The 27,306-nt window shown below is 33.5% G+C and overlaps 3 protein-coding genes across 3 annotated transcripts; all 3 read left to right on the top strand.

Annotated features, from left to right (window-relative positions):
• The first annotated feature begins 2,198 nt into the window (after positions 1-2,198).
• LOC128237861 (complement C1q tumor necrosis factor-related protein 3-like) lies at positions 2,199-3,256 on the top strand. Its single transcript, XM_052953440.1, has 2 exons — positions 2,199-2,382; positions 2,791-3,256. The coding sequence occupies exons 1-2, from the start codon at positions 2,199-2,201 to the stop codon at positions 3,228-3,230; spliced, it is 624 nt and encodes a 207-aa protein (XP_052809400.1). The 3' UTR covers positions 3,231-3,256.
• A 2,163-nt stretch (positions 3,257-5,419) lies between these two features.
• On the top strand, positions 5,420-6,616 carry LOC128239060 (complement C1q-like protein 4). Its single transcript, XM_052955501.1, has 2 exons — positions 5,420-5,684; positions 6,047-6,616. Exons 1-2 carry the CDS (start codon positions 5,474-5,476, stop codon positions 6,484-6,486), a joined length of 651 nt encoding a protein of 216 aa, XP_052811461.1. The 5' UTR covers positions 5,420-5,473; the 3' UTR covers positions 6,487-6,616.
• A 1,932-nt stretch (positions 6,617-8,548) lies between these two features.
• LOC128239061 (complement C1q tumor necrosis factor-related protein 3-like) lies at positions 8,549-9,697 on the top strand. The gene is made up of 2 exons (XM_052955502.1): positions 8,549-8,754; positions 9,121-9,697. Exons 1-2 carry the CDS (start codon positions 8,631-8,633, stop codon positions 9,558-9,560), a joined length of 564 nt encoding a protein of 187 aa, XP_052811462.1. The 5' UTR covers positions 8,549-8,630; the 3' UTR covers positions 9,561-9,697.
• The last annotated feature ends 17,609 nt before the right edge of the window (positions 9,698-27,306 follow it).

Raw genomic sequence — 27,306 nt, forward strand, 5'->3', positions numbered from 1 at the left:
CACAAACCCAATTAAAATTTTCCATGTGACAAATTCATGTCAATATGATTGATCAATTAAGCATAAATTACGCCAAAATGCACCATTTTATACTCAATTAACCAAACCCACTCAGGGAGAGAGCGCACATGCCCCGAGGTACGCCGCCTTAAGTTCGCCTCTCTAACGTCAAATCATGTCCGCCCTGACCATTACCACATTTTAACTTTAAGAAAGCTCGCTTCCGGATATATCTATTATATAATTGTATTTATAACTTAAAGCCCACATACTGTTTAACGATGATGCCTTTTTGAAACCAAGATGCAGAGTTACATTATGAGTTGATACCATATTAACAACATTGGCCCAGTTGTTCAGAACTTTGTTAAAGTTAACTACGTTGTTAACGTCATCGTTGTTAACTTTCAAACAAATATTGCTCTGTAATGTTTACATATACACTTATGATCAGCAGTATTCCTAACAAGAGTTCAGACACTAATTCAGCTGTCCTTGTTTTATTTAAATATATGAACACATCGTCAAATATTTTACCCTTAAAAAAGTTAACAACGATGAGTACCGTTGTTATCTTTAACAAAGTTCCGAACAATCGGGCCATTAAGGTTAATTCAAATTATTACTGCATTGGAAATTTAATTGAAACACTTGTGGCCGGCTGTAAAGACTGGAACAACTGTTTCAGCTGTACTTGTCTACATTGAAATATTTGAGCATTTCATAAAAAAACTTCACGTTTAAAGTTTGCAACGATGTCGTGAACGCGTTATTATTATTACATATCTAGAAGCCGTTGAGCTCATACTCAGAATATTGTGACTGTATTTGTAGATTATATAACAATGTAAGATGTTTTATAAATTATTGTCTGTCAATTATCATTGCAAAATGTCATTTTTATAATGTATGTGTGTGTGTGCGTGCGTGCGTGCGTGCGTGTGTGTTTGTGTGTGTGCGAGTGAGCGTGTGCGGATACCTTTTGACTAAAGCACAACTACAAAAATGTTATGGCTACTCTTTTGAACGATAAACTAGCGAAAATAGTGTTAAAGTAATTCAAAACGTAACAACAAATTTGAACATCGCTCATTCTGGAACAAAGGATTATGGACAGCAGGCATACACACTTAAAACGTATAAAACTAAAAGTCTTAGTTTGATTAAGACTGTTCATTGACAGCAATGCTATATGGCGCCAAGCACTGGCAACAACGACCTCAGACCAAGAGCGGGTGACTCTTTAATTGCATATCAAAGGTAAGTCATTCAAAATTGTGAAAACCATTTGCAATTTGTTGTTTATCTCCCATTTGTACCAGTTATCACAATTAGCGAAAACGAATGCAAATAATGATAGAAGCTGATGCTATTGCTGTTTGCTGACATACTGATTGGCTCTGATATAGTTTTGTATTTTCTGAGTTTTAGCTGGCTATGAATCTCGTTAAATGCCGAATAAATTTTGGATCAGTTGCAATCGTAGCCGGCGACATTTATAAGAGGCCAGTTAGCTGCTGCTTATTATGTTATAAAATATAAGACATTTCTGGAAACTTTGAAAAACATATCAGGTGTTAAGTTACTACATAATTTTTTTTATGGATATAAAGTAAAAAACCCACAAGAAGTCAGAATTTAAAAGAACAATCGAAAGAAATACTCCGCAGGCAGCAGGATTCGAACTGAGTTACGTTCTAGGTACTTCATTGTACTCGTTAATTCGCGCACGATCCTTGTGAATGGTACTTGAGAACAACTGCAGCTAGCAAAAGGAACGTTTGTAGTTTTCGTAATCGGTGAAACAAAAACAAACACCCCCCCCCCCAAAAAAAAAAAAAAAAATAAAAAAAAAAAAAAAATAAAAAATAAAAATAAATAAAAAATAAAGAAATGAATAAATAAAATCAACAACAAAACACAACATCAACAAAAAAAGCAAAAAAAAAGCCCCAAAAAACAGCACCAACAACAACTAAAGTAAGCAATATTTTTTTCATTGCAATACATAATGCCAAAATTGCTCGCAAATAATTGTACTTTCGTCAAGATAAAAGTAGTCGTCTCTATGTTTCACAGATGTGATCATAGTCACTGATAACTTTATCAACCTCGTTCCATTGTATGACATTTAATGCATGTTATATACAAATAAAAAGTCAACTGAATGTTCGTTCTTAAAAACATTTTATGGCAGAATGAAGACACTCTGTGTTTTTCTACTTGCGTTGTGCTTTGTACTTTCTCTAGCAGAAAACGAGAGGCTAGACGAAATTGAACGACTGCTGAAAGGTTTTGTCAAGAAGAATGAAGAGTTGCAAGCGAGGGTTTCTTCTTTGGAACAGGAAAACATGCTCCTTAAATCTGATGGAAAGCTGAAACGTATGTTCTTTTTGTACTGACCTTAATATGTTTCCTTATTTGAGTCAATTTCATGTATATGTACATACTGCGAGCACAATACATGGTGTGTACGAAAGTTTCTTATCTTCTGAATATTACGATATTTGATCACACTACTTCAATGTTTGATTTTTAATATGTAATATTGCCGTCCATAGCGTACTGATTGAAATTCTGGTCTTTCAATTTTATTACGCCCGTTAACAGAACGGGTCGTATTATAGTTTCACCTGCAGAGTACAGGTTTAGGGCGGCGTTTTAAGTATTGATTGTTTGATTTCAACATTCTTAATTAATGGGAAAGTTGGGGTGTACCTGGCACGCTTTGCTTGCATACGATCGCTTTTTGAGAATAATCGCTACGTTTTCAATCTTTTTGCATATCAGGTTTTATAATGGAGCCCGACGATGCCGTTGCATTTACAGCAGTCATAAACGTACCTTATCTCGACTTACTTGGTGCTGGACAAACGGTAATCTTTGATCACGTTATAACCAACGTTGGCAACGCTTTTAAGAACGCCACTAGTGAGTTTCGAGCACCCGTGACCGGTGTTTACGTTTTTAACTTCGCTCTTATGATGGACCCAGGCATGAACAAATATATCGAACTAGTTAAAGACGGCCAACACATCATGTGGAACTACGGACATGCGCCGGGGTCTACACATTACATATCTGCTAGTCGAACCGCTACCGTACTACTGCGCATGGGCGAGGAAGTTTGGGTACGAACGCAGAATAGAGCAACCCATGGAAACGGCAGGATCCACGGGAACGGATTTACTACATTTTCGGGCTGGCTGGTAGCTTTAACAGAGCAATGAATGTCTTGGTATGTCAAATCATTGAAATGTACACAATGGGACCAAATAATGTATTCAACTTATTGCTGTTTCCTTTAAAAACAGATCAACCTTATAAATTCAATCAGCAATACAACCGGGCACTTTTAAACATATAAACTATTAATTGAAATATTTTTCATGAATTCTTTTCTGAACAGATGTGTAATCGAAAAAGTAGAAACATAACCAAAACGAATTGACATTTCATGTTATGTGAAACTCTATCGATAACCCGTTATCAGTTGATGAGTCAGTAAAGAAGGTGTTAACCACATAGTCAAAAATGTCTGTCATTCGAGAGCGTGTTATTGACGTTGTCAAATAGGTATGTCATTCGATAGCGTGCTAAATACACAGCAAAATAGGTACGTCAGTCGAAAGCGTGCTAACGACATTGTCAAATAGCCTTCTTAAACAGGTACGTCGGATGAGAGCGTGTTTACGACGTATTCATATAACCTTCATAAATAGATACGTCAGTCGAGAGCGTGTTTCCGACGAAGTCAAATAGCCTTCATAAATAGATAAGTCAGCCGAGAGCGTGTTTTCGACGAAGTCAAATAGCCTTCATAAATAGATAAGTCAGCCGAGAGCGTGTTTTTGACGAAGTCAAATAGCCTTCATGAGTCGCTGGCCGTTTGGTGGCGGTAACCAAAGAATATTTTCCGAAACAGCCCCCATCCGGACAGGAAACACATGGAACATATTTATATCTTTACATATAGACTTATCAGACTACGTAAGCAAAAAGGTACGTTAGTCAGTAACATGTTTACGACGTAAGCAAATAGGTACAATAGTCGAGAGCGTGTTTTCGACCTAGTCAGACACTCGGGTTAGCAATTAAGTAATCTTTTTTTCTCATAAAACAAACAGAGCAGTGTGTCATCATTTTTCAGATTTACAGAGTTCTGATCGCCCTCCCTTTGATATATCTACTGTTAATAAGGTGTTTGATTGGCTGGCGTTATTGACATGAGAATATGCGTAAATAATCTTATGCCTTTATTTATGGTTTCAACTCGTTGTGGCAGGTGTGGGGAAAGGTTTGGTACCAAATAAACTAGCTCAAACCCCTCAGTGAACTCCTGATTCGCTGACTGTTCAAAGGCGGTATTAATATACGTATTAATGCACGTTTTCCATTCGTCGACTGTGTATACACGTCTTTATGAGCTACACGTTTACTTTTGCAAAAGAAAACCGCTGAACGTTTGGACAACTTCTTTTATTTTTTGCCTTGGAACGAGCCAATTTGTGCGAAAATGCATGTAAACCATTCCTATAAGACTGCTGACAAAATAAGTCACATATTTTCTATTTAAGTTCAAAAATTGATGTTTTATGCATTTTTCTTAAACCGTTGGTAAACGCTTTAAGCCATAAATATATATGCAAAAAGCTACAGAACATTAGTTTTCGAAATGAAATAGGAAAATCTGCGATGTAATATTTTGTCAGCAGTCTTTCATCACTGGTTTGCAGATATTTACGCAAAAATAACTCATTCCAAGACAAAATTAAAAGAAAAAGTTGTAAGAACGGTAAATCTATGAGAGTGCAGCTCAGGTTATTTGATTAAGTTTTTGTCGCGAACGCATTAAGTCAATATAAAACAGAAGCTCAACTGTATAAGGACGATGAAGATTAGTCAATAGCAAAACATTCGGCATTTGAAATGGTATATACAAGTATATGTGATTTCTTTTTGTTTATATTAGTCATACTACATTCAAAGATAAACTTAATTATTTATCTTCTACTTTGCCCTGGTAATGGATCTACGACGAGTGACAGAAGCAAGCACGATCTCAGCACATGAGACAAATTAAATAAATATGGTTTGCTTGCTTATGTATTATAGCGGAAACTCTTTAGCAATGTTTTTTTCCCACCTTATTGCCAATACTATTTGCAAGTAAATGTACTCACTTCCTTTGAAAACAATGGTGAGCTTTTAAAAATATGCGTTGTATTGTCAAAGATTTAGTTTAAACTTCTTTATTTCACAACGGCTGTGAAACAAGTTATTGCAATATTATAGTATCCATTGTTGTTGGTTATATATGTACATTGCCCTGTCTAAGACAAGTCAAAGTCACTGATAACTGATTTTCTCGCTCCATTTTAGTGATGTGTAGGGCACGTTATCTGTGCTTTGCAAACCGTTTAAAAGAAACGAACTGAACAACTATTCGTTCAGACCAACAGCAAATGTCAGGATGAAGACACTTGGCTTTTTTCTACTTGCTTTGTGCTTTGCAATTTCCCTGGCCGACAATAACGGGCTAGAAGAAATTGAACGTCTGATGAAAGGTTTTGTGGAGAAGAATGAAGAGTTGCAAGGGAGGGTTTCTGCTTTGGAAAAAGAAAACACGCTGCTTAAATCGCATATGTTGCGTGAAGCTGAACAAGCTGGCGGAATACATGAACGTATGTTATTTTTCTTTTCGATGTTTCTTTTTACTTTTATAACTTTGTTGACCTAAAACTGTTGATTACAATCAATTTCATAGTTCATTCATATCTGCGTATACACATACACGCTCTAGACTAAAGTTGAGCAATAATAGATTGGGGTTCTCTCCAAAATATTTATCAACATTAAAAGAAAGGAGATGAACCATGACTCAATGTTTGCATGTGTGAATCCCACATGGTTTGGTGTGCCTAAAATCAGGCAAACACCCGCACAGATATCAAACAAAAAGTAAACTCTTCATATACTTTATCACTATTTTAATGCTATATTTTCGACACGTTTAACTTGTCGTTGTATTTTATTCACATTCCAGGCTTTGTAATGCAGCCGAACGATGCCGTTGCTTTTACAGCCGTTGTTAATCCGCCCTCCCTAACACTTCTCGGCCCTGGACAGACGTTGATCTTCGATAACGTTATAACCAACGTTGGTAATGCTTTTAAGAGCGCTACTGGCGAGTTCCGAGCTCCCGTGACGGGTGTCTACGTTTTTAACTTTGCCCTCATGATGGACCCAGGAATGAACGAGTATATCGAACTGGTTAAAGACGGCCAACACATCATGTGGAACTACGGACATGCCCCTGGCTCAACTCATTTGATTTCCGCTAGCCGGACCGCTACCGTGGAACTGCGAGCCGGCCAAGACGTATGGGTGAGAACGCAGAACACTTCAACCCATGGAGGCGGTACTATCCACGGGAACGGATTCACCACATTTTCGGGCTGGCTTGTAGCTTTGACCGAAGAATAGCTGTTTGGTCGTGAAGTGTTTCAAATCTAAAATAAACGTGTTTGTTAAGGTTCGATACAAAATTGTGTTTTCGTATATTTATAGTACCTAACACATTTTATGTCAATAATAAAAAGGGACAAAATGATAACTTTAAAGAAACTACACTATTTTGAATTTTGAAGTATTTCTTCATATTTTGTAAACATATATACACGCAAAAATTTGATTTTTGACACCCTTTAAGAGTTTACACAACCTACTTGTCAACAGTATGGCATGCATTTTGCGTTCAATGAACAACAACGGGAATATAATCCCTTTCATATCCCGTTGACAAGAAATGGCGCCATTGGAAGGTCATTTTCGTTTGAACATATCATCGTTAAAATAGTTGTCAAAACACGATAATAAACTCTTCAAATAATGCTAAAGGCAAAAATGTGTTTGCGGCGTAGTCAAATAGGCATGTCAGTCAAGAGCATGTGTACCACGTAGTCAAACAGCTCAGCGCATGTTCACGACGTATTCAAGTAAGTAGATGTATCGACAGGTGTTTACAACGAAAATAAAAAGGTATGACGGTCAAAAACATGTTGACGTCCTTATGAATTAGGTACGTCAGTCAATAGTGTATTTACGACGCAGTCAAATAGGTACGTCAGTTAAGAGCATGTTGACGACTGAGTCAAATAGGTAAGAGCGTGTTGACGACAGAGTCAAATAGGTAAGAGCGTGTTGACGACAGAGTCAAATAGGTAAGAGCGTGTTGACGACAGAGTCAAATAGGTAAGAGCGTGTTGACGACAGATATACAGAAAAAGATATTTACATAAAGAAAGAAGGTTTTTGAGAGACATTCTGGTAGTCTATGTTATTTGTTGTCTTTTTTGAAAGTCCATTTATGTACATGGACATTCAGTTTGATTTTCATGATAGCCATTTCACGTTCAAGTAGATAAGTCTTGAGCGTGTTTACGAAGTAGTGGAATAGGTAAGTCAGTCCAGAACTTGTTAACGACGCAATCAAATAGGTATATCAATCAAGAGCGTGTTAACGACACAGACAAATAGGTATATCAATCAAGAGGTTGTTTACGATAAGGGTATGGCAGTCAATAGCGTGTTTACGACGAAATCCAAAAGGTTCTTTTTTGTCAAGAGCGTGTTTAAGATAGGTACGTTCAGATCTCCTTCTTTTTGACATATATCCTGTAGATAAGGTGTTTGATTGGATGACGTTATTGACATACAAATATGCGTAAATAACCATATGCTTTTATTTATAGTTTCAACCCGTTGTGACATGGGAGGGGAAAGGTTTGGTACCAATAAACTAGTTCAATCCCTCAGTAAACTCCTGATTCGCCGACCGTTCGAAGGGGGTATTAATAAATGTGTTAATGCACGTTTTCCATTCGTCGACACGATATGGACTGTGTATACGCGTCTTTTTAAGCTTTAGGTTTACTTTTGCCAAAGAAAACCGCTTAATTTAGAACATTAGTTAATAGCCAAACATTCGACAGTTTAAATGGTAAATACAAGTATATGTGGTTTCTTTTTGTCTTTGTCAGTCATCTTACGTGCGAAAATAAACTCAATTCTTTATCTTCAACTTTGCCCTGGTTATGGATCTACCGGTGAGTGTTACAAACAAGCACTGATTTCAGTACATGAGACAAATTAAAAAATAAATATGGTTTTCTTGCTTATGTATTACAGCAGAAACATTTTAGCAACGTTACGTTTCTTTCCCACTTTATTGCCCGTTCTATTTACAATTAAATGTACTTCCTTCCTTTGAAAACAATGGCGAGCTTTTAAAAATATGCGTTGCAGTGTCAAAATAGGTTTTAACTTCTTTATTTCAACAACAGCTGTGAAAGAAGTTATTACAATATTATATTATTCATTGTTGTTGGTTATATATTGCTCTGTCTAAGACATATCAAAGTCACTGATAACCGATTTTCTCGCTCCATTTTAGTGATGTGTAGGGCACATTATCTGTGCTTTGAAAACCTTTTAAAAGAAACGAACTGAACTATTTGTTCAGACTTACAGCAAATGTCAGGATGAAGACACTTGGCTTTTTTCTACTTGCTTTTTGCTTTGCAATTTCCCTAGCCGAAAATAATAGGCTAGAAGATATTGAACGTCTGATGAAAGGTTTTGTAAAGAAGGATGAAGAGTTGCAAGCGAGGGTTTCTTCTTTGGAAAAAGAAAACACGATGCTTAAATCGCATATGTTGCGTGAAGCTGAACAAGCTGGCGGGATACATGAACGTATGCTATTTTTCAAGTTTCTTTTTACTTTAAAAACTTTGTTGACCGATAACTGTTGATAACAATCTATTTCATAGTTCATTTATATCTGCGTATATACATACACGTTCTAGACTTTATTAGAGAAATAACAGATTTTATTATCTCAAAAATATTTATCAACATTAAAATAAAAGATGTTGATTTTGACTCAACTTTTGCATGTGTTAATCTTATATGTTGACACTGTTGTGGCATTGCCTTAACTAATGCATATACCTGCACATATCCCAAAAAGAAATCAAACCCTGTCTATACGTTATAATAAAGTTGATGGCTATATTTGCGACATGTTTAACCTGTCCATTCATTTTATTAACATTCCAGGCTTCGTTATGCAGCCGAACTATGCCGTTGCCTTTACAGCCGTCGTTAGTCCGCCCTCCCTAACACTTCTCGGCCCAGGACAGACGGTGATCTTCGATAACGTTATAACCAACGTTGGCAATGCTTTTAAGAGCGCTACTGGCGTGTTCCGAGCTCCTGAGACAGGTGTCTACGTTTTCAACTTTGCCCTCATGATGGACCCAGGCATGAACGAGTATATCGAACTGGTTAAAGACGGCCAACACATCATGTGGAACTACGGACATGCCCCTGGCTCAACTCATTTGATATCCGCTAGCCGGACCGCTACCGTGGAACTGCGAGCCGGCCAAGACGTATGGGTGAGAACGGAGAACACTGCAACCCATGGAGGCGGTACTATCCACGGGAACGGATTCACCACATTTTCGGGATGGCTTGTTGCTTTGACCGAACCATAACTGTTCGGTCAAAAAGTGTTAATCAGCTAAAATAAACGTGTTTTAAGGTCCGATACAAAATTATGCTTTCGTGAATTGGAGTATCCAAAATATATTTTATGTCAGTAACTGAAATGATGTGTAATTAATTTAATAAAAAGAACAACATCAATTTGTATTTTGAAGTTTTATGTATATTTTGTAAGAAGATATACAAGCAAAACATTTTGATACCCTAAATGACTGGTCTTGTGTTGATGGCAACTGGGCTTGTCCACGTCGTTTCCATTGTATAATGTTCAACCACATTGTACACGAGAGCCCTGTACTAATGAATTTAGTACATAATTGAATTATACTGAATTAAGGAAGTCTGAACCGCGAGTCATCATGCACGATTATACTTGTTTATCTTATTTTTATCGGATGTATATGTTTAAAAACCATGTTTCTGTGTTTAAGGTAAATACCTTTATTCCGATTTAAATCAAGGATATCGTTGTTGCTCCGTAAGAAACATTAAATATTCTTTCAATGAAAGAAATCTTGCTTAACCAAATGTAGAATTCTTACCATCCTCAGCTGTTTGCCTTATTTCCCAGATGAACGTATTGAGAACCTTATGTAGAACCGTCTTTGTGTTAAAATGATTAGTCGGCACCGACTATATTTGATATTACTTTAGAAATATTCCAACTTAGGGACCAGTTCATAAATTGCAGAACAATTATTTCAATAGTTTCCACGCAGCATGATAAAATATGAAGTTAAGTATGTTTTCTAAAACTTTACACTTTAATTGGTAACGAAACCTTAAATTAAAATAGCCCTGCTTATAATTTTGAAAATCTTATTTGAAATACCAACGCAATCATAACAACTCGGCCATCTCCGAGATAGATACAGGCCGAGGTGTTCCGATTGATATCAACTTTTGCCCAAATAGATGAAGGTTACACGGTTCTATTACAATATCCTTAATGTATGTAAACCTCCGACGCAGGAATCTCCCTTTGTGACAGAAAAATGCCGAGTATTGAGTAATTAACCTTGATTTTAATTGTTTGTTTTGAAAATGCCATTCGAAAGAATGAGTTCCAGATAATTCCCTCTTGATGTATAGTATATTTATCCCCGTTCTATATACCCGTTTGAGTGAAATGTGTTAAAAAACTTATACTTAATATAAATCAAGGAATTTACATAACATGCCCATACAAATAAAAAGTGAATTTCATGCTATTGAAATCTATGTATTAGACCATTGACTCTATTTCTTCCGAAGAAACGTTTGTATTATTTTGTAATAATTTAGTTTTAATCGGAGGCTTGGGAAAAAAAGAATATCTATAATTCCGGGCTTAAACTATTGTAACAATATTATTAACCATAATGTCCTTCGAGCATATGTACACCCAACATAAAAAACAATATAATCATTGAAATAATAACCATTTTTGGTTATCTGCATGCACGTTTTTCTTCTAATTTCAATGCGCCGACTTGATGCTATACATCAACATTTTTCTTGTTCCCTATGTGCCTCACCTGCGTGGTAGCTGTGACCTCAACAGTGTTTGCACAACCTTAAAACTGGCTTCTGAGGCCACTTTGAAGCACCATGTGGCCGTCAATGTAGGAGTCCAAATTAAGGGTTGTCAAGTTGATTTAATTTTGACATTTTGCAATCTAATTTGAAGATATATATTTCACCACACTGTTTTCTTTTTACTCTGTATACAATTTCAAGTGTTTCCGTACGATCAGTTTATTTAATTATATTAACAACCTCTTAGCTATGTATTCAAGTGCACAACTCATGGGAAGAACTGTGAACGTATTCAAATGCATCCCATCCAAATAAAAATAGTAAAATGGTAAATCAGAAAACGCAAAACTGATAAACCTTTGAAATGAAACTCAATATACAAGTATACTTAAGCAACCATGCCAGCGACATAAATGATACTTGCTTATTTTACATTTTTATTTTAAAGCGTTAGAAAGTCAACATATACATAATAAGAACACTTAAACTGTCTCCTAAACTCGTTTTAAAACTCGGATCTGTCCGTTGGATCAACTTTAGGCTACCACACATTAAGAGCCATATAGTTTGGTTACTAAGATATACATTTGCTTTTATTGTTGTATTTTGTATTTCACTTCAATTGGATTTCAGGAAGCAATACTGAAGTTTCATTACGATATCTCCACAATTGTGTAAGATACCTACTTACAATTAAGACCATGTTTATTGCGCATTTTGAATACGAAAATTGGCATCAGACATATGACATAATAACAAAAGTACATTTTTAAAATAAAACGCATAATTAACGTATCAATATTCTAACTATGTTAACTGTTTAGTTTTTTATCTCAACATAGAATCTTTATGAAATGAAAATAAAAAAATGTTTAATGATTCAATTTTAAACAACAAGGTAGTTTGAATGCAGTGAAAATAAGTCCGGGCGAAAGCTATTGGTTACCAGGCATAACATAATCATATAAGGGTCTTGACACGATTAAACGAAAAACTTGATTGTATACCGGATGCGCAGTAACTGGGCAGTACAAGTAATCGACTTAGCTATAAAACGAGAATCATGTATGTAAGGGCCAGTTTATGCCTTCTTTAAGTGACTCACACAATCGTTTATAGTACTTAATTTTTACGTATTAATCTTAATCGGTATTGCACTCTTCTGTCTAGCTGATAATCGACATCTGCTGTTACGCGGGAGCAATAAACAAGGGATACACAGTCAGGAATTAACATGCCAAACCTTCCTTAAACTAGGTCTTTAAACACCATATATTGATGCTTTTCAGCTACTTACTTAAACTTAAGTAATTATTCGAATTTCCGTGTATTCATACAGAATTAACGCTTTGATGTTTGCGCTTCATGTATTTGTACTTCCTTATTGCGATAATTCAGGAAAATACGGATTACTCTAATTTTTTGCTGTTTTTTTAATTGTTTGAAGTTATGGATTTGAGATATTTCAGGCAAAATAAAGGAGAGAAATCTGTTATCTGCTTTTTCGCATGCAAAAAAGGAACCGTGAATATTTAAAACGTCGTTAACGATTGGTCAAATGACGTTGAATATGTCCTTACCGAGTGTAGCCATGAAAAAAATGGTGTCGTCATAACGCCGACAGATTCATGCAAAATTAACATTAGTTTTCGCTCTTTAGAAAAGACTAGAGCAGTGTGTATATGTAAAGGTAGAAATGATTATCTTTACATGTAACATAGGATATAAATTTCAAAAGTGTTGATTTATTCAATGTAATTGTGTTGAAGACATAATGCAACGCGATGAATATCATCTTTAGGAAGTGAATTTAATTTAAATGTTAAATAATTATCCCCATGTACATGTTCCAACTGTCGTGACTGTCGGGGAAGCCGGAAAGCAGACGGAAGTCCTAAACTCCACACAGGAGATACGTAAATTTGCTGTATATTATTTTCTGCCTTCACCGTTATCACGAGAAGATGAATATCACACAACTGCTTTCAAATTGTTTTTTTAATTGAACTTTATCTCAACGTTTACATCTGAAACAATAATTTATTAAAAACAGATAAAAAATAATATGACAAACAGATAACATAATTTCCTCAAGAAGTGAATGCTGAAACCCTTGTTCAGCATACAAGGCGACAGAGATCGTCCCTGCACGTTTAGGGATATTATTTCGTATATTTCTATTCTCCACATTCACTTAGGTACTCGATTACTCTTTTCGATGTGAATATTCGGTGCCAACACTTTAACTCAACACATTTGTGTCCGAGTTCTTGAAAAGCTAGTTATTTTAGTTTACATAATATTTTCCCAAATTCACCTTTAGCAAAATGTTCTCTTTTTTCTCTCTTTTCGTATAAAGCTTTTTGTCACAAAACTACTGAAAATGATGCCTTAACTTCTGAAACCGTCATATGTGTATTTCTTATTGCATCGTCAAATAACTTGCTTTTATGTAAACGCTTTTTACAACTTAAATCCGTGTTTCGCAGCACTGTGTATCAGAATAAAAGGGTCTTACCAAGACCTTTTTACGCTAATTATCTCTAGACCTCGTATTTTATCTCCGCTGCCAGCAACCAACAGTTTCCCTTGTTAGCGTTCGTAGTTCTTTGATAAAACAAGTAACGCAAGTTATTATAAAGTTTTATTTCAAACTAAAAGAGTAAAACTAAAATTATTTAAACTACTATAAGTTAATGTTCAACTATAAACAATACATTATAAACAATATCACAGTTATATATGACATATATTTTTCATGATTCTCGTTGAAATATGGAGTTATATCAGTGAAATAACAACAGCGGAATAGTTTGATATGTTAACTGCAAAATAAAGAATATGAATATCAACTTTCAAAACTACTTATAAATCAAATACAGTTACCTCCCTTTGATCGAAACTGAGTATCTCGCTTGTAAACCAGTACAATAAAAGTAATAATTTAATATGAAAAAGAGATTGCATATGTTTAAACAAAAATTGTTAGGAAATAAACACAATTTACCGTTCATTAGGGAATAGTTAACCAATTTTTCAAACGTTGTTTGAAGCTGAATACTCGAACATTTGCTTTTGTACAATATATTAGACTAAAACAAATTCACAAACATAAATTCGATGTAATATCATATATTAAATATATGTTTAAACTGTCTGACATTGCAAAAGGAATTTTTCGCAAGATTTACACAAAAATGAAGTGATGGTTTAATTATGAACTTAAATACCCCACCACAAAATGTCAAATTACAATTGAAGTGTAAATGACGCAGCGTGGTATTCATCTTGGAAATGACACGTCTACAAGTCATCGGCGATCAAAACTGTGCGTGAGGGACGTCCAACGGGTGGTTGGGTAGCAAAAAGGCATCCACAAAAGGGAGTATTTAAAAGAACAAATTAAAATTCCAATGAATCTCCGGAAATAAGCATGAACGAAACAGAAACGGTGTTGATTTCAGTGTAAGATCGTACTTTATTTCACATGTGATCATAGAGAGTCTATATTTTCACTTACGGTATTGCCAGCCCACTCGTAAACTATGTTTCTCGCTGGCAACCATGCATAAAGTACGATCTTACCCTAAAATAAACAAATATCCTCTATTTCATTGTTACAATGGTGTACTTTAATAATTATAGTTACAGACTTTCATATTTATTTTGCGAATCGGCATGCTTACTTTTATCCATCTACTTATGGCCAAGACACAAACATATGATATGGCAATTACATTATGACAAAAACATACATGCATTGATATTAACAAAATAACTACAGTTTTAATACGTGATAAATATAAGTATAACTATAAGTATCAAATCAAATAGAAGCAACTAAACTTCAGTTGTTTTTCAAATATCTAATACATAGCAAAATGAACAGTTTTATTCCTCTTTACTGATATCAAATATTTATGTTTAACAACATTTGGCCAAACATATTAAATGCAGTATATTTTTCTAATTCTGAATAAGCTGAACAACAAAGTAGAAATTGATATTCAGACTCAACAGTTTTTTGTGCACAAAGTTTACATTTTTAATTTTTCTCAACTTATTTTATTATAACTCTTTTACCGCTGAATGATATATTAGTCTAAATCTTGATAATTCTTTACAATGGTTGTCATTTTTAACACACGTTAAATAATCTTCAAATAATAAATCGTGTTTGCATTTGCAATAGTATTTCATTTCGGGCTGAGATATGATAAAACGTTTGATCATATTGGTCTCTTACTCGTTGCCTTAGCATAGGTATACAATTATATCCATATCAAAATCAGCTTACAGATTACCATAACCTATGGTGTTTATAAAAATGGCACATTATGCTGAGCTTCTATCATAAACAATAATAAGTACACAACATCAAGTACAATACAAAATGTAAAAGCTGCCACTCTCTGATTGTTTTTACAAAACTCACCACAATTATTTGTTATTTAAATTAATGAATAATTGGCAAATACTATAAAACTACAAAATTATAAAGCAGCAATAGATTTTACAAAATCAATGATACATTTATTAGACTCGTCAGAGCAATGTTTTAAATAAAACAATATTCATTACTCCGTCAAAATTAAACAACACTATTCCAATATACACAACATCTTTACGAGCTAATTTAAAAGCTTTGGCAATGCGTTGTTGCGTGTTTTTAATTGGTGGTTGTAATACTAACTTATAACCAAAGGCGGTAACTTTGTGCGTCTCAAAAGGTTATCGTAAAAAGTTTGTTAAATGGGCTTGCCCGTGTAGTTCCCATGGTATTTTTGATCTGAGGGAGCATAATTTAATCTTTACATTATATTAATTACTTAAACTCCCTCCTTAGTAACTCCTCCTGAACGACATAGGTTATTTAGAAACATAACGGTAACACAAATCATATAGAACTATAATTTCGTGTCAGTTACTACTACATTGCTCCTTTTGGTATATAAAATGCAACAAAATGACAAACGGTAAAAATAGAATTTCAATCTTTTCCAGGAAAGTGATATGTCTGCTCAGTGCAACTGACAAGCATCGTTTTTAATTTTTGGTTTCCTCGAACAATTTTGGCTTGATTTCCTCGAGTACTACTCCCTGTTCTATTTCCATTGTTTTTATTGCTTTCTTGAGCCTTTTCTATTTACGTATCATCTTGTGCTTGTTGTTCTCAACTTGATTCGCATACCTGTCTATTTGTTCTTTTATTTCCTTCATTGTTTTCCTAAGTTCGTTCACTTCATGTATGACCTTGTGTTGGTTCTTTTCAACTTGATTCTCATACTGAAACAAAGTATAATCCATCTTAACTTATTGAGGTCAAACCCATCTTGTTTTAAGATTGAAACTTGCGTATCAAACGGACGTTGTTTCTACACGCCAATGAAAGTCGGAGAACCGAATGATCTCGATTTTGATTTTTTGTGTATGCCCGTGATCTGTATTCATCACTATTCAGCGTCCAGATTATTTTAAAAACATTTAAAATAGCGAATATCAACAAGGCAATTATATGATCAAACATTAAAATGAGTGTAAAGTTCACGAATAAGCAAACCAATTCAAAATGATATCAAAGTGCATTGCATTTGACACTGAAATAAATTTCATTTTTTGTCATTTTCACCCCATCTTTTTGTTTTATAAAAGATATGCTTACCCAGGATTAAACCATTCGTTTTTGTTTTATTTAAGAAAAATAATATCGAATAAAAATATTTACTTAGGAATGAAGTTACTTCTATCATTTAATCATAATCGAAAGTACGGTTAAAAACTGCACAATATCCAAACCTTTTCTGCATCTTCTGAAAGGGCTTTTTTCATATCCTCTTCACTATCAAACGACTTGACGTAAACATCAATGTACCATCTAGGTGGCCAAATCAAATAACCGACGAAACGATATTTTGCAACACTCAGAAACAGCCCCTCAACGTCAAGAACTAGCTTCACCTTAATGGGAACACAACAGAGTAATCAATATGAATAAATACAAATAAAATAAAACAACACTGAAACATTTAGCCGGTGAACATAATCTTTATAAGATGTATAAGTAAAAATAAGTTTTGCTGTCAAAGAACATAACTCAGTTATGACTTATACATATATACTGAAGTTGTAATATGAAATCAGATTTGGGACGATAAACGTACCTTCATTTGTATCCGTTTGAGTTCTGCGTGGTCTTGTATAGCTTTGATGTCATCAATTGCAAGACCAATCATCAGGTTCATTATAACAATGGTCATCACAATCAGGAATATACAGAAAAGTACATAGGTGATCCAGTAATGGACCACGTCGTCGTGGAAGACACCGTTAAAATCAAGTTCGCCTATCATCATGACGGAGGTGCGGAGTATAGCGTAGGGCGCGGTTGAAAAAGATGTCTGAAATCGAGATAAATAAGGTTTAATAAAACACGTCATCTTTTGCTTTGATTAAGGCTGTTTAATACTGATAGTTGATCCGTATTTAAGGCTAGCAAGAGTTTCTAAGACATAAATGATCATGTGTATGTGTAAGCGCCTTAGCACACAAAATATTTACCATAAGATATCGGTGAACCTTGTGTTTATATAATCGCTAATTTGACTCATAGGCATTGGAGGGATATTTTTCTATCAACTTAATTTTAATTAGTCAAGTGACTTACCTGATTTTGAAGTAAGCAAAAGAAACCTAGCCCAAAACCAACAATGAAAAGCAGGAAAACGATGAAGAACTTCACAAAGGTCCTCAAAATGTTTTCGAACATTACAACATAAATTCCGATATCTGGCCAGTTTTGCAAAAACAGAACAATTCCAACCCAAGACAGAACAATCGAAACTGCACCAAGATTCCATTGGAAGGTCTGAAAATGGTACAAAATAAAACATACCGTATTTCGTTTGAATTTTTTTTCATAATCGGCAACGGATTCATCAAAATGTGTATCGGTTATTCCAATGCCACACTGTCACAACTTTTGCTTCAAATACAGGCGCGTTCATTACTCGCCTGTTGTTTTGTTGAAGTCGAACAAATTTCGCCAAATTTTAATTCTCTTGAAAAATATGATTTCTTGTTATGTTATCGGGTTTTCCATTCCATACATGTTTTATTTTGTATCTCCTTATACCTTCTTCAAACTTCAAACGGTGTTTCAAATGCAGTCATTATATATAAGAGTTTAGGGAAATAAACATTTAAATAAAAGTGTTTTTTTGAAAATTGGTAGCTCTTCACATCTTAAGTTGCCTAATCGTACACACATCAAAATTTATTAAATGTTAAACAAGAAACTTTTTAAAATCATTTTTACTTATCACCAGTTCTTCATGATTTTTTTATTGATTTTTTTTATCTATGTTGATGGCAAGCGCTTCAATATAAATAGGAAATGAATAAACAGATAGTGGACAGTTTTGTGACACAATTGTTTAAAAAGATAAAAAAAACCCCAGAAAGATAACCGTTGTTTATGCTATACTAGTTTTGCTTTTTTTTTATATAATCCAACTAATTTAATTATATGTTTACCAAAAATAACTTGTGTAGACATTCGCACCTGATCTCTTTATCTATATTGTCAGATGCCTTAATGAAATGTGAGAAAAAGATGCCCTCAAAGACATAAACACTGATAAATCAGTGGCTTTATCCTATTACCAACTATTTTCGAAGCTATTTTTAATCTAATTTGATAAAGAAATTTGTCTCTAAACATTTTTTTACTTTTTAAATGAGTATTATAATGCTTAGTGGCTTAGGAATACTACTATTATCTAATAAATAATTGATTAAGTCTACAAAATATATTTTTATTTCGTTGCAAACATTTTGTTGAATACTGAAGTCAACCTGTTAGACCCAGGACTTTTTTTTGGTGTTCATGTCTTTGGGAGCATCATAGCATTTATTTTTCAGTTAAAAGTTAAAAACAAAAACTATTAATAAGAGATAAAAATAGAGTAATATGTGTCAAATACCTGGATATTTTTGTCATTCCTTCAACGTTTTCATCGTGCTTTTTAAGGAAATAATACGATTTAGCATGTGATAAGTATTTTTTGTTCGTTGTTTATTTTTTCATCGAGATTTAATTGTGATTGCTTTATGCTCGTTACTTTTCAAACGAAAAGTAAGCAAACACTTTAATCCATTCTGTTTTGGACCGTTGTAAAAAAACCTCTTTCTTTCTTTATTGATTTTGTCAAGTTATTTTTTTCTTGAAATGAAATCATACATAAACTAACAGTTTATTCAAGCTTTTCTAAGACATCCCGTATCCATCCCCGCGATATACAGAAATATTCAATTCGTCTGGTATGTTGGGAGGAATATCGTGACAATGTGACAGGGGACATGACAAATAATGTCCAAAATATAGCAAACATCATTTAAACATTATCGCGTGACTGTGTTAAAATGGTAAAAGTGGTTACTTTATTCATGTATGTTTTTCTTAAATATTCAGTTAGCAAAGACTCTGAAAACGTACGTATCTGTAATTGGTAAAGTATTGGCATCCGTCAAAATCGATCACAAATAAGAAACTCGTAACGGAAAGAATGATTTTCGTAATGTTGACGTAATTCAAATAGTTCCAACGTCGCATAAATAGTTGTATCAGCTGCAAAATGATTATATTATATCGTTTCAAGTTTTCTAACAAATCTAATCCAAATTTCACTTATGCACGCGGTATCGTTCTAAAATTAGGGAAGATAATACATTGAATAATCAGAGAACCTTTCATTAATTTTTTTTTAAGAAAGAACATACATTTAAAACTCGAATATTTCTGTAATACAATGTACTGATTCACAGATGATATACAAAAAATGCGGTGGTATAGAAACCTGACATCAAGTCGTCAAGTCTGCAGAGGTCAGCGTGAATTGAAAAAATGTTTTTTACTAAAAATTGTTAACCTTAATTTAAAGTCAGCAGAGGGTCTCAAACACTATCTTTATGAATTTTCCCGCATTAAAAAGAATAATTACATACTTAAGATATACGAGGTAAATATACTATAAAAGTTTACAGCAAATTAATCAAATTGTTAAAAATGTGTAATCCATTGTTGAGTTTTACATCTAATTTAACATCTAAAAATAACAAAAAAATAACTGATCAACACGATACAGACACACCCTAAATAATAATAATAATAATGATAATAATAAAAAAATCCATGTAGTAACATAATAAGATAAATATTATAAAGACGTAAAAACACGCAACCATGTCCACTGGCTGAACATAAAGTGCTATATTCTTTACTATATGTTGTATATAATTCCATTTTGGTTGGTATTAGGAAGGGTAACTTAGTCAAAAACATGCCTACATATGGTCTTATATATATAGAAGATAATTATTTGATTTTATGTACGCCACTCCCTTGATGCTCACTAGCTGAATTAAATCGCGACCTATCACTGAAACAAACACTATAACTTTTTACTACAAGGATATAAAATGACAGAAAAACGATCCAAATTGTATTTCGCGGAAATAATGTCCCTTAGAAATGCGCGTTGAAATTTCATTTGGAAGTAAGAACGGGCTCAAATTACAAAAAATGATATTTTCACTGTTTGAAACAGCGTAATATCAATTCTATTTTACTGATAAATATCTTTAATATGTTTAAGTATATATCTATAAACCATCAGAAAGCACATAATAAAAACAACTTAATCGACCATTCAAGCTTTAAATATCTTACGATATAATAAAAAGTACTTAATCGACCATTCAAGCTTTAAATATCTTAAGATAGATCTAGACGTATTGATTTGATACCAGTAAACTTTTACAAAATTGCAATACACTGTGATGCATAGTTATGCGTTTTTAAATGAAATGAGCATAGTATTAAATTGGCTTTTAGATTTTGCCAATAAGAAACACAAATGATTTTTGATTTCAGTGCAACTGCTTTTCATTTTCGAAAGTACCAAAACACCCCACCACAAACCTCTTTGGTGGCGTTGAGACTTATAAGAAAGTATAGAAATGTTTTGACCACGTGTAATGAAAGTGGCCTTCTGTACCCACTGTCATAATATTCCTCACAGCTTGATTGCCGTCTACAAATAAAATAAAACACACGTCTCAGAAGATGTATTTATCTAGTTTGGTGTCTAGTGCATCTTATGCTGTTAAACATGATCTTTGTAAAAGATCTGGCTTATTGGATTGTTAATGTTATCTACATGATGTAATCAACAAATGTATGAAACAAATATCGATATATTTTACTTAAATCAAAGTGGCAAATATAAACAACCAAATAAATGAATATTTGTCGATCGAAGGACCAATTTTATAAAATTTATAATTCAACAAATGTTGTTCGATATATATTTATGATGTATATATTCATTACTTTCCCAAATATACAGTTGACTGTTCAACATTTTTAATGTTTGTACTTAAATAATTATATCATACATTGCAAATGGCGGTGGCGTCATTACAACGTATGCCGTCAAGAACGATAAGTAAACCGCATACACGACGAAGAAGACGTAGTAATAACTCCTTGCGAATCTGTCCCATTTATGCTGACGAAGGCACTTCACAACCGGATGGACGAGTAACTTTAACTGTCCGGCTTCAGACTGGAAAGTAGGTAAATTTGTTTTATATTTCGGCATAATGCACAAATCTGAGCAACTAATATTATATCATATTAAACAATATCAACATATATTTTTAAATAAATTACAAATTAATACCAACATATAAATTCTTCATATAAGGTGACAATTTGTTTTCATAGAACTTTATAGTAGGAAAAGGAGCCCTGCAAAATTTATTGATGAATGTTTAAAACTGTTTCAACCGAAACACGAGTAAACAATTCACTTTTTGAAATATTCTCAACAAGCCGGCGTATGAATGACGGTCAACCTCATCCGCTATTAAAACAGTGCATGATGGGGGAGCTTACACTGAAATCAACAAACCTCCTCTGAATATTTCACACAAAGTGACAATTTGCTTTCATATATTATAAAAGTAGAAAAAAGTATCATGAAACATACACACATTAACCAAAGATGTCTCAAAAAGAGGAGTACTCCTTATTTCTACTGCAGTACTGCAGTGCATAAGTAGCCAGCATCTTACATTACATTTACTTACTAAAATAGTTATTTCTCAAAGAAAGAATCTGAAATGAATGTTTTAAAGACAAACCTATAATAATAAAGGAGGGATTACTGCAAGAAAACATATTTTTCGGCGAGTTTACAACCACATTGAGTGTAAACATTCATAATTTGACACATACATTTCCAACATATACACAATGCATTGCATTGCCATATACTGAGGCACAATGCCATTTTCACTTCTAAACACTTACCACAATGATATTTGCCAAACCTTTCTCGAAAGAAAGCCCATGCAAAGTTAAAAAATCGACACATTTATTGCTATATTTATTCTAGATTCAAGATAAACAGGATCAATTTTTTCTGCGTAACTTCCAAATAATATTTTAAGTGGTTTGTCAGATCACCAAGAACAGGCATAAATCGAAGCTGCGTTTAAAATGAGATTTGGGAACTTAAGTTCTGACATAACAAGAAAGAAGACTGGATATTCAAAGTAGTACCAGGAATGATGGCAATGTACACATAAACTAAAAAAAGTTTTCATAGCCAGGCAATACTATTTATGTTCTTTAATGACGCATGGGAAAGAAACACACACCAGTTAAGTAAATGACCAATATTGAAGTTCCATAATGTTAAGATCGTATTGATGACGAATACAGGCCAGGTCATGTACTATTTTATAAAGATAAAGATAAAACTGACAGCAGCCATGTTAATGTTGAATTGTACAAAATCAACAACGTTTTTTTTTATTTAATAACTACGTGGCCACACATTCCCCGGTTAAAAAAGCGCCCAAACATAGCTATATTTTTTTTTTACTTTTTGTGCGCCTTTAGAGTATGAATACCGAGCCGATTGACATCAATCATTATTATATTCACCAACGTTTCAATGTTGAAAAAACTATTTTCAACGTTGTCGTTCCTACTGGGATTACTGATTAAAGACACACAATTCAAGTTGATGCAACATTTTCTTTTTTAATTCTAATAGTATTTAATGATAAACAACGAAAATGTGATATAGGTACAGATAAAACAATATTAGCCTTCATATTTTATTTTATTTAATAACTACGTGGCCACACATTCCCAAGTTAAAAAAGCGCCCAAACAAAGCTATATTTTTGTTTTTTACTTTTTGTGCGCCTTTAGAGTATGAATACCGAGCCGCTTGACTAGTTTATTTGTCTCGGTGTCTCACTCACTCAATGTTTACATATTATTGCAAATTTCAAATTCTGATGTTGCTATTTGAACCAAGGGTTTGAGGATTTTAGTTTCAACACAATATTATTTTCATTTTTTCAGTATAATGAAGGCATTGCTGCATTCAGTACTCTCAGTGTTTTGATACATTAATGTGTTTTGAGACCGATAAAATTAATGAACTAGCAATAACACAATTTATCGAAGGGTACTTTCATCCGTCCCCCAGGGATTTGACAATATTCCATGCATCTCGCACGCTTTTTCGGCGCTTCTGCCATACGGTTCTCCTGTTCAAAACAGACTATTCAACAGAGCTCCCTTGTGGTGTTGGTAAACAGAAGTCAATGCTTCTATATGTAGCCCTACTACATCGGTGCTTTCAGCGCTTTGATTATCAATAAGCCATCTATTCATAAATCTCCTTTCAATGCCTTTTCTACTACTTATTCGGTTGTAGATACTAAGATTGGCGAATCATCGAAATACAACAAAAGTTTATTTATCACGAATGCTTTTATGTGGTTTGCAAAAAATGAAACAATATCGATTTTTAAAATGAGCATCGAATATCGCCACATGATTTATTACATGACGAATAATGAGTTTCGGTGCATCAACAAACTGTTTTTCATAGATAGGTTAGAACTTAACCAACCATTATCGAACATTTGTTTGTTTATCAGGCTAAAGCCTTTCATAAAACGTTATCTTTATCTAATGTATAATACTAACAAGTTTTTATGACTAAAATAGGAAACGGTATTATCATGTGATAACGTATGACTAGGTTAGAATGTATATCCTCTAGCTGAAGGTTATCAAAATAAAACGCATGTTGTTAAAAAGACCTTACCATAATCATAATTGGATGTTGAACCTGGAATTTATCACAATCGTCTTCATACGGCTCGGGTATATCCTTCTCTTTCTTATCTGAAAATTTCAAGGCCTGTGATCTATCTAAGACAAATACGATACATTAACAAATGTGATATATTTCATTCATTGTATTGCTTTCCTGTCTGATGAAAGCATAAAAAATGTCCAGAATCCAAACAAAATTATGAAATGTATGTCATATTTTCTATAACTAATATTTGTTTCAGAAATCTTGTCTAAACAGTGTTCATTTCAATGTCTACATGCGCAGGACATTATTACCACTGTCATCGGATTTTCAAACTCATTAAAAAAAATATCAGAATTCCAAATTAAAATTACAATGCCAAATATTGGAAAAATATCGAAAATTGTTCTTTTCGTAAATAAGCACTTTGTAATGTCTATACCTTGTCACGTTGTATTTTTCAGTGTGGAAATATTAGATTTTTTTATTTATTTTTTAAAACAACACAATTCCAAATTTAAAATACAATGTCAAAAATGGAAAAAAAATCGGAAATTTTTCTTTTCATAATTAGCACTTTGTAATGTCTATACATTGTCACGTTGTATTTTTCTGTGAGGAAATATTATATTTGTTTTAATTAAAAAAATGAGTGAAAATCCGGTGTCATTGCTCATAAACCCCTTGTAAGCTTACAGATGATTCATAAAAACCGATGTTTGCCATCACTTAATCTTAAGATGACTTACGAAGGTTCATTCTTAAAATACGTGTGCATACATTTAGGCATAGTTAAATTCTGAACAAAATATTTATATCATTACATATTTTTAAAGCTAACCCGCATATAATAATAAACAACTAAGAATTTTGGCATACGTACAGCTGTATTGGGTCTGTGTTGCACTCATTTCTGTGAAAAAAATATTACAAAATGTAAAAGAAGTCATTCGCTATTTCGTGGTGCGTTATATTTAGATTTCAAATTGATAAAAATATCCACAAAAGGTTTTCTAAATAAAATGAAACGGAAAGATCAAAGGGAATCGCCTTGAAATGAAACAGAATATGTTTGCTAAGAACCGGAGTATCCAAGACTATGGAACAACTTATCTAATCATTTCAAACATTCACGCCTACAACATCACAATAAATACTGTGTTGTTGAAACATCAACATACACACAAATAACAGTCCAACCTCGAGTCTATTGTGGTAAGTTTTGATCCTTTTCGGCCATTCATTTGTGTTATATAGATATTCAATAAATTCGAAATTCAATCGAGCGTATTATATACGTTTCTCTTTTTCTTTTCTGCCTTTTACTTTTAGATTTTCTTTTGTGCTTATTTCCCCTATGGATGTATTCATATGTGATAATGCATTAGGATTAAATGCTACCTATATTGTGCGCCTTTTATTGTATTGGATGACCACACCTATCATTCAAATCATTCAAGCGTATTCACTACAACAATAATATTTATTGTTGAAAAAAATAAATTAACACATAAAGTCCTACCCCGAATTCGAACATCTTTTTTACCCTTCCATTCTTTTATGAAATATAGATCGTCAATAAACTCGAAGTCGAATCGAGCTAAGTATTTTGTACATTTTTCTTTCCCATCACTTTTGTCAGATGAATTTTTTGCTTGGTCTTTTTCTTTTCCATCGGTGGTGACTTTCCCCGCGGATGAAAACATGCATCTATCCAAAACTGCCTTTGCAGTATCTGTAAAAAAGGAAACGTAGCACGTTTTCACCTCTGAATTGTATAACCATTCAAATTCATTTTATTCAGAGAAATGGTATTCAAAACATGAGCTTACCTGGCATATGACGAATCAGTTTTCTAAACGGTGTACATTCTATGCCGTTGTCGTCCTTTGTGTAGTTTCGAAGAGCTTTCTCCCACTTGTTTGATTCAATAATTATCATTGCAACAGACCTACAAACATATAATTGAAAAAAAAACAACATAAACACAACAACAATAAACAACTCTTAATCAGTTTGTATTTGATACTTTAAATTTAGCAAACACAATTGGATAGGAGAAACCCTGTTTAAATACTGTTTTTATTTAGAAAGACAATTTGCAAATTCATTGAAATAGATATTTGGCTGGTCTCTGTACATTCATTATTTTACTTTAAATTATAATTAGCAATGACACAAAGTAGAGATCTGACCACAATTCAAATGCTTTGAGACTGACATAAGTTAACTGAGTTACTCATTATGATTGTGAGTTAAACAATAATTTCCTAATAACAAATCGCCGATACCATAAACTAAACATCAACCCTGGTATAAATAAACCAGAACACAAGATAGGAATTGGGCTTGTAAAATACATTCAAGAAAGTGGCCAGTAAAAACAGTAAATACAACTCATGAAATACACGTACACATTGTGCAGCACAATATATTTGTACAAACATTTTTTTTTTCAAATGTTGATATATTTTAAGATCAACATCGCATTAAAATTGTCCACATGTAAACATTACGCTTCACGACAATCAAACTTAACACCTGCCAACAAAGATGTGCTAGGCCAGAGTAAAAAACAGAGATCAAAAGCTCTGGAAAACTGTAACCATCACACCATAGCGACGAGTATGAACTCATAATGCACTTATGCTGTGTATTGTCAAAATGCACAAATATAAAACGACATCAAATTAAATGCACGTTAATAAAATATGTACACAATTAATGTTGAAATGTAAGTGTAAAGCACACCCAAACACTGGAAGGATGAACCGCGCAAGCGCAGTCCTAAATCATGGAAATTTCAGGCCCTTTGGGGTTTGAGATGTTTGTCATTTTTGACGTGAATACTGACGGCGCTCACTTCAGTCGTTTAGAACTATACAACAAGAAGCATCGCACAGATAGTTTCCGTCCGTAATGTTTGTTAACGTTGAAATGTTTGTTTCAACTGAAACGAAACTAACTTAACCATGGAGACACTTGTTGTATACGTTTGTTTGAAATGTTGCGACATATGGTCACCTTC

The sequence above is a fragment of the Mya arenaria genome, chromosome 6, assembly GCF_026914265.1.
Source record: "Mya arenaria isolate MELC-2E11 chromosome 6, ASM2691426v1".
Classification (NCBI taxonomy): Eukaryota; Metazoa; Mollusca; class Bivalvia; order Myida; family Myidae; genus Mya; species Mya arenaria.